This window comes from Echinops telfairi, unplaced genomic scaffold (genome assembly GCF_000313985.2).
Source record: "Echinops telfairi isolate 266 unplaced genomic scaffold, ASM31398v2 ScPeMD7_2;HRSCAF=8, whole genome shotgun sequence".
NCBI classification, from domain to species: domain Eukaryota; kingdom Metazoa; phylum Chordata; class Mammalia; order Afrosoricida; family Tenrecidae; genus Echinops; species Echinops telfairi.
The window spans coordinates 25,342,652-25,350,823 of record NW_022103898.1 but is presented as its reverse complement, the minus strand read 5'-3'; the positions used below and the strand labels follow the sequence as shown (position 1 = coordinate 25,350,823).

The 8,172-nt window shown below is 45.3% G+C and overlaps 1 protein-coding gene across 1 annotated transcript in view; it reads right to left on the bottom strand.

Moving 5' to 3' along the window:
* Positions 1-8,172, bottom strand: part of GNPTAB (N-acetylglucosamine-1-phosphate transferase subunits alpha and beta) — a 94,443-nt gene that overhangs the window by 55,567 nt on the left and 30,704 nt on the right. The window contains exons 7-9 of the mRNA XM_013004058.2: positions 2,276-2,437; positions 1,319-1,498; positions 945-1,115 (exon numbers count right to left, since the gene is read on the bottom strand). Of these exons, the coding sequence (XP_012859512.2) occupies positions 945-1,115; positions 1,319-1,498; positions 2,276-2,437 (513 nt within the window). The remainder of the gene's footprint in view (positions 1-944; positions 1,116-1,318; positions 1,499-2,275; positions 2,438-8,172) is intronic.

Sequence of the window (8,172 nt, the reverse complement as noted above, 5' to 3'; positions counted from 1 at the left end):
CCCCATCTGATCCCACCACACCGAGGCAAAATACTAAAGGCGTGCAACAGAACAGCAAGGGGAACAGAGCAACTAAGTTCCTAGGGAATACCAAAAATAGACTTTGGGGCCACAGCTTGGCGCCCTGTCAGACTTGACCAGAAAACACTCCTAAAGGCCAACAAACAGTCTTTGAACTAACTACCCCCCCCAAAAAAAAGAAAGTTGGAGGGCAGAGGCCTGTCTGAGCTTTGCCTCACAGAAATCACCCTTGGGCAGATGTAGAGTTAGACTCTCCTTCCCCTTTGTGTGGCTGGAAGAGGTCAGCCATGGGCCCTATGTCACTTCCTTAGTTAGCACTTACAGTTAATAGCTGTGTAACTTACAGGCTTATGGTGATAAATCTCTAATTTCTCACTAAATCTTTCCAACTGTGCTATTAGGGTATGGGACTGGTTGGGGGACGGGGTGGGTAGGGGGTAGAGACTCATTTTTCCCCCAGCAGGCCACCAACAAATGCAGGCACTCAGAGACCAAGAAGTAGGAAGTGGTGCCCTGGGCAGCTGTCCCCTGCCCTCTGCCCTTGGCCACTTCTCCACCCTGTCTCACGCAAAACCAGAGTAAGGTGGCTGTCTAAAACAAAATGTCGCCATGTCTTCACAACACTAGACCGCTTTCCTCCTGGTCCAGTCACTTGGCTCGGATGTTGTTTCTCACAGTGCCCTGCCTGCCTTCGGCTGTGGCTGCGAGAGGGCCAGGGAAGGCTGGATGCTGGGTGTCTTGGAGGGTCAGGAAGCAAATCTCCTCCTGTCGCTTTCTTCTTCCCTGACTGCTAACTCGCTTAGCAGGACAGTAACACTTACTGCTGAAATCTGAAGACAGGACTGAAAACGCACTGGCTTCCCTTCGGTAACTTCTACATGCTTCCCAGACCAGACAGCCCTTCCTCTTAGGTACTTACTTACCTTCTGGCCTTTGGAGTGGCTGTAAAAATCATCTGGCCAGACATCCTTCCCAAACATGACGTCATCATTTAGGTAGATAAATTTCTGTGACAGCCCTTCAATGCGATGAATGTGGCTTTCAATGGCAGGTGAGCTGAAGGTGGGCAAGTGGCTCAAATTCTGAAACACATCCTTTTAACGAGAGAGAGAAACAGAGCGAACACGTGAGGTGCTTTTGGTTTGCTCTCCGAAGGAAGGAATGGATGAGAAAGGAAGCGGGAAAGAAAGGACCTGGAGGGAAGGAAGGCAGGGGAAATGGATGAAAGATCTCCCTGAACCACAATCCAAGAGTGGAAAGGGGACCACGGCCTTGCCACACTTATAAAGTCGTGTACCTGGTGTGTTACTATCGTTACTCGAGGATTATCCAGGTTCAGCCACGATGGGATCTGTCCATTTGTAACAATGAAAATATTCCGAACCCACGGTGCATGCCTCTCGATAGATCGCAGGGAGTATCTTAGCTCTTCGTTATCTTCAAAGCGGCTGGCAGACACATCTTCGTCCTGCTTCGACTGAGAAAAGCATTCAGGTATCAAGTAAAACATTCCTTAGGCCAAACCTCCTCCTCTTCCTGTTTCCCCTCTGTGCTCTCTACTTGCAGGGGCCTTGGGGGCTTTGTTGTTCAGTGTATGCCCAGTGGACCACACATCAATTCGATGACTTCTATACGCACAGTTCAGTGTCCACGATAATGATCACATTCTTCACCTTGAGCTCTGGCAGACTTCTATGGACTGAGTCCTACTTGGACAAAGAATGGGAAGGATTCCACACATTTGTGTGTGTTTGTGAGGGGGAATCATAGACACAGCTGTCTTTAGTACACCGTAGAAACGGCTCTTGGACTCCTGAATTCTGTAGCTTGGCTAATGCAGGTATATTCTCTGACTTGAATTAGATACGACAAGCCACACTAAGGTCATCTTTTCTTTTTTGGCTTGGGGCTGGGGGCATCTTGTCATTAGTGATATATGCTACATACAATATTAAAATATATCTGTAAATTCATATGTAATATTTGCAACACCCAAAGAGAAATAAAGGTTGAATTTGTAAAGTTATTGACAAGGGACACAAAGAATGAAAACTAAAAAGAGCGGTTCGACTTATGTCAGATCAACTTTGGATGGAGTCTTCCCAAGGGAACCGCGCAGTAAGTCAGGGACTCCCTGGACTCAGAAACCAGTGGCTGGGAAGTTGGACGAGTTCCACTCTGCTCACCCCAGCACAGTTCTTCTTCTCCCTCATCCTGTGACTCCGCCATATTCAACATCCTCTGCTGCCCTCACCTGGCTGATGGCACTCAGGTCCCATAATAAATAGGCCGGACTTATGGTCAGCTCCTTTCCATCGATGGTCATGTTCTTCTTCGTCTGTTTGTTCAGTTCTTGGAAACCCTTGGGGTTATTCAATTTCAGAAGCGCTACGCTTGCCTCGGAATATAACTGCAACTATAACATAACGTGAGGGTTACAGAGAGAAAACCTGAGCCCCCCAACGGGGTGAAAGGAAACAAACAGTGCACTAAACCCATTGCGTTAAGTCGATCTGCGGTTGTGGTTCCCCCCACCCAGGCCCCGGCCCCCCCTCGGGGAACAGTGCAGAACGGCTCCTGGGAGTTTTCTGGGCTTCAGACTGCCAGGCTTCTCTTCAGGGGGGACTCAGAACAGGTTTGAACTGCTTTTAGGCTCGTGGCTGAGTGAGTGCAAACTGCTTGTGCCACCCTGGGACCCCCTTCGGGGAAGAGGTGTCATTAAATTCCCAGTTTGATCTTTGATCTCTAAGTAAGTTTATATAAATATATAAAAACACAAACTCACTGCCATCAAGTCAATCCCAACTCATCGTGACCCTATAGAACAGGGTAGAACTGCCCCTGTGAGTTGCCGAGACTGTAATTCTTTTCTTTTTTTAAAAAATAAATCATTTTATTGGGGGCTCTTATAACATTCCATATGTCAATTGATCAATTGTATTAAACACATTTGTACATATGTTGTCGTCATCATTCTCAAAACATTTTCTTTCTACTCGAGCCCTGTCCCAGGTGGTAAGTGCCTAAGTGGAAGATAACTCAGATTTGCATGGTCAAAACCTGGCTGGGTTCTGTCATTCGTCGATATTGTACAGCTGGCTGGCCTGAGATGGATGAGGAGTGGGCAGGCAGGGAAGCTCAACTACCAATACAGTGAGGTGGGTACGTGGGCAGCAGGCTCACTTGGTGGGCGGCCAAGGTCAAGGAAGGCTTGCTAGAGGTAGAGTTAGCTGAGTTGAGCTCTAGAAGTAGACCCTGGAAGAGACAAGGCCTTAGCAGTGCCAGGGCATGTGCTACAGGCAAGTCGGAGATAGCTCAGCATGTTTAGAACAACAAATAATTGAGGATGTCTCTGATCGAGCTTTGAATGAGAAGATCCCCAAATTGGCTGAAGAGCAAAGCAGGGGCCGGGCTTGCTGGACCACGTTTCACTCTCCTGCTGATAGGTTCCTGAACTATTACATAAACAAAAAAGGATTGCTGCAAATTCCCATTTGCAGACAAAGCAAACAAAATACAACTTTGTTCTAATACTAGTCATTAGGGTATCAATAAAATAAAATAAATACCTCTCAAGGTGTGATTGATACATGAAGGAAAATGGCAAAAAGAAAAGTATAGCAAGACATTTTAGAAATTGTGACAGGGACTTCTAAGTTCTTAAAAAAAAGATTTAGATATTTGTAGCGTTGTTTTTAATGATCTCTATTGCAATTTCATAACTTTTCAAGTAAAGGGGAGGATTGCTAAGCCTATTATTCTTATACTGGCATTCATTTATAAGGCTGGTTTGTAATCTTAAATGCAATAAAGAGAAATTTTTCTAAGACAAATAACTGGAAGAGAGATGCAAAGAAGTTTAGAGGTTTAAGATTTTCTGCCACTCTCATCAAGCAATGATGGGGAGGAATACCATCTACTAGCCACTAGATGGCACCACTAACCCTGGGCCTCATTATTACTTTTACATGAAGAAGTGGTTTGGGGGCACTGCATGGGGCAGAAATCATTGGATGCTTATTTTGATTGGCATTCTGAAGCTTCTAAAATATGTCCTTGAAGGAAATGGTTTAAAAACCCACTGGAAGTGAACAAACTCCTTAAGGAAGCGATAGCTCTCCCCAAAGGGATCCTGGTCCTTCTGCTCCTCTGTAGCCAACATTACTTTGACGAGAACGATTGACAGAAAGATTATGAGGGGATGATTCACTAAGGTGTAATATAGCACCGACAAATCACACATCATTCCTCTAGTTCCTGAATGCTTCCACACCCCACTATCATGACCCAGCTCTACCTTACAAATCTGGCTAGACCAGAGAACACACACTGGTACAGATAAGAGCTTTCAACCACATGGGGTTCAGGACAGATGAACCCCTCAGGCACAGTAGTGGGAGTAGTGAGATCATGAGGCTAGGGGGATAGTCAGGGAAGGGGGAGGAAGGGGGAACCCCTCACAAGGTTGGATATATAGCTCCCTTCCCCAAAAGGGGCAAATAACAGAAATGTGGGTGAAGGGAGCCAACGGACAGTGTAAGATACGAAATAATAATAACAATATATAATGATCAAAGACTCACATGGGTGAGAGGTGGGGGAGGGTGGGGAAAAAAGAGGAACTTATACCAAGGGCTCAAGTAGAAAATGCTTTGGAAATGATGTTGGCAACATGTACAGATAAGCTTGGTACATACAAGTGATGTATGGAATGTTATAAAGGCTGTAAGTGCCCCCAATAAAATGACTTAAAAAAAAAAAGCTGCACTGAAGCCTTGGACAAGTGAAGTTCCCAGTGACCTCTGCCAAGGATGACCCAAAGCACCCAACAGCTAAGGCGCTAAACCAGCAGTTCTCAACTGTGCGTCGCGACCCTTTGGGGGCCGAAAGACCCTTTCACAGGGATCGCCCAATTCAGAACAGTAGCAAAATGACAGTTATAAAGTAGCAACAAAAAGAATGTTGTGGTTGGGGGTCACCACAACATGAGGACCTGTGTGAAAGGGTCGCAGCATGAGGATAGAACCACGTGTTCTATTTGAAGAAGTTGAAAAAAGGCTGTCCTGCCTTTTCCTTTCTTCTCTCCTGAGGACAGAGTAGAACTGCCCCTGTGGCTCTAGGGTTGTAAATCTTCACAGGAGTAGAAAGCCTCATCATTCTCCCTTGGAGGGGCTGGTGGTTTTGAACTGATGGTCTCACAGTCCAAATCAACAGGTCGGTCAGAATCGACTCCATGGCAGTGAATGAGTACGGGTTTTCTCTTCTCTTTCTTCGGGCCTCAATGAAAGAAACCTCTTTGTCGCTGTGTTTTACTCTGCTAACTCCTCAATATCCTCCTTGGAAAGCAATGGTTCTATTCAATGGGTTTATGTGTTTTCAGCCATTAAGTTGGACAAATTGCTGGATCTTCTGGCCTGGTGGGTCTCCCCACTGCAAAGGCAAAATTGGGTCTCTCTTGCACTACATTTATTCACAATTCTAGATAATTCTTACTTGTAGCCCAGACATATGCTGAATGAGCCTGGGTGAAGGATATACTTTCTCTGTAAACCATACCATAGTCGAGTAAAATGCTCCTAGAAACAGCAATAGCAGACACGCTGGTCCGGTCCAGCAGTTACTGAACAAATTTGTACGGCCATCGTCCCTCATTACTCGAAAGAGCAGAATTACACCAAACAACAGCTTCTTTATTTTTAAAATTTTATTATCTGTGGGGGGAGGTCAGATGCACAGGCATTTCACCCCCACCCACCCCCACCCCCGCCCCCCTGAGGGCAATCAAACTGCAGTGAGCCCAGCTCCCTGCCTCTGGGAACAATGGACAGGCTCCTGTAGGCGGAGTTTACACCCTACTGATAATGGTTCCTTTGGAGATCCAGGGAACAGGTCAAAGTTAAGCTGTCATCCTAAATCTAGGATCCACCCATCTTGTAACATGTATACCCCCAATCCCTCCTCTTCCTATTGCGTGTATGTCCCTACACCACCCCCTCTTATTGCTGTATAACCTATAGTGCAACCCCCTTCCTGCGATGTATGTCTTTACCTGTAATTAGTGGGCTGGCACGTCCCCTAAAAGGTATAGGCCTGGGTCAGCAATATAGATGGCTCTCTGACCTCGCTCTCTGGCTCCCTTCTCTTCCCCCACTCCTCTCCTGTCCTCTCTCCCTTCTTTCCTTCCCCCTCTCTCCACGTGGACCACCAAGCTGGGCTGAGGTGAGCAATGCTACCATGTAATGTGTCTGACTACGTTATTGTAATATCTCTCATGCTCTCGATAACTTTAATATAATACTTATATATCTCAACCGTACAATTGTGCTTACTGAACCCGTGGGTAGTAGTAGCAGTGGGGGCTAGCCCCTCACACCTCCCCTCCAAATCTAACTTAATACTACAATTATCAAGTGGGAGTTAATACATTTATCATTCCATAGTTTAATCACATCCAGCAAAATTGTACAATTGCTACCACAATCAGTTTCCAAACATTCTTTTTTTTCCTGGACTCCTTGATGTCGTCTCCTTTTAATACCCCCCCCCCAAACAACCACACACACAAACAAAAATCCATTATTCTATTTGCTGTCCCCTATACGTTCATCATCAAGCCTGGGTTTCACATACCAAAACACAGAAAAACAACTTCATGAGGGTGACTTCCAATGACGTAACACCTGAGATACACCTGATTATAAAAAATAAAACAAAAAATAGAGAGAATGTCGAAAACCAGATCAGGTCCAGCATGCATCAGAGGGGAGTCAATTGACAAAGTTTTAACTAAACAACAGCTTCTAGATAAGCGTCTGTAAGGTGGAAAGGGTACCTCCAACTGCTTGTCCCCGCACATGAGTTTCACTGGTGTGGTACTGACTGCCTAGCATATTCTGATTACTTCTCAATGGCAACAACGAATCTGTAATTCAAACCCCTGGCCTTGCTGCCCTCCTGGATGGTTAGAAAAGTGTGCCGTAGGGTTTATGTGGGCTCCAGGCCATGTCCTGTGCACCTCAGGGCTTGCTACAGACACCCCTTCCTTTGAGCCAGGTGGATCCATTCTGCTTTTCACTGCGACCCGTTTGGATACTGTATTTGCCCCCTCTATAGGGATTAGAGCATAGGTTCTCAAACTGATTTAGGCAACCTCCCTCTTTTCAATTAAAACCATTTGGACTACAGCCTATAATCTAGGATAAAGTGTAGGTAGCGGCAGCCCCCAGGAACATCTCAGTGGCCACCCCCCAGGAGGTTAGAAAATGTTATAAAACCCACTGCCATTGCAGCAATGCCAACTCATAGCGCCCCTACACAATAGGGTAGAACTGCTCCTGTGAGCTTGAGACTGTAACTCTTTACAGGAGTAGAACGCCCATCTTTTCCCTTCGGAGTGGATAGTGGTTTTGAACTGAGGATCTATCTTAAAGATCGCAGCTTAATTCATAACCAGTACACCACCAGGGCTCCTGTGAGATGTTACAGCATACATTAAAACTCTAAATAAATTGTTCAACTGGCCTGGAATGACAGTGCTAATAGTATTCTGGCCCTGCATGCTGAAAATGCCCCAATGAGGACATGTGCCCTTAAAATGGCTTCAGATGCCTTCGCTGCTGCTTAAGGAGGAACTTGGGATATAATTAAGTTGAGTGCTACTTTATCTTGCTAATGAATCTAACAATATCGCCCAAAACATGTCATACACATTAGATGAAATTAACTCTCTTGTTCCTACTTCAGGTTTACGTGAGCTATTCCAAGAATGGTTTTTAAGTAGGGCCTTCTGGAAGAAATACCTATCACTGTCTGTATCACCTACACATTACGTTTATGTTGCTGCTTACTATATCACCTACACATTACGTTTATGTTGCTGCTTACTATATTGTTGCTCTTTTATCCACTAGGACCCAACTCAGGAGTGTAAAACTATAGTGAAGATTTGAAGGTAAGTAGCCAATAAATCAATGAGACAGAATCAATGATAAATGGTCACTCTTAAAATTAGATGTCTAAGCTGAAGAAACAATCACCAAGCTTAAAGTGATAATGATCAGAAGGAGGGAGTGTAAATACCCCAAATCATCAACAGGCTGTGCTGAGCTAGCTGCTAAGAGGTTGGCTTCATCTCAAGAAGAGGAAACTTCC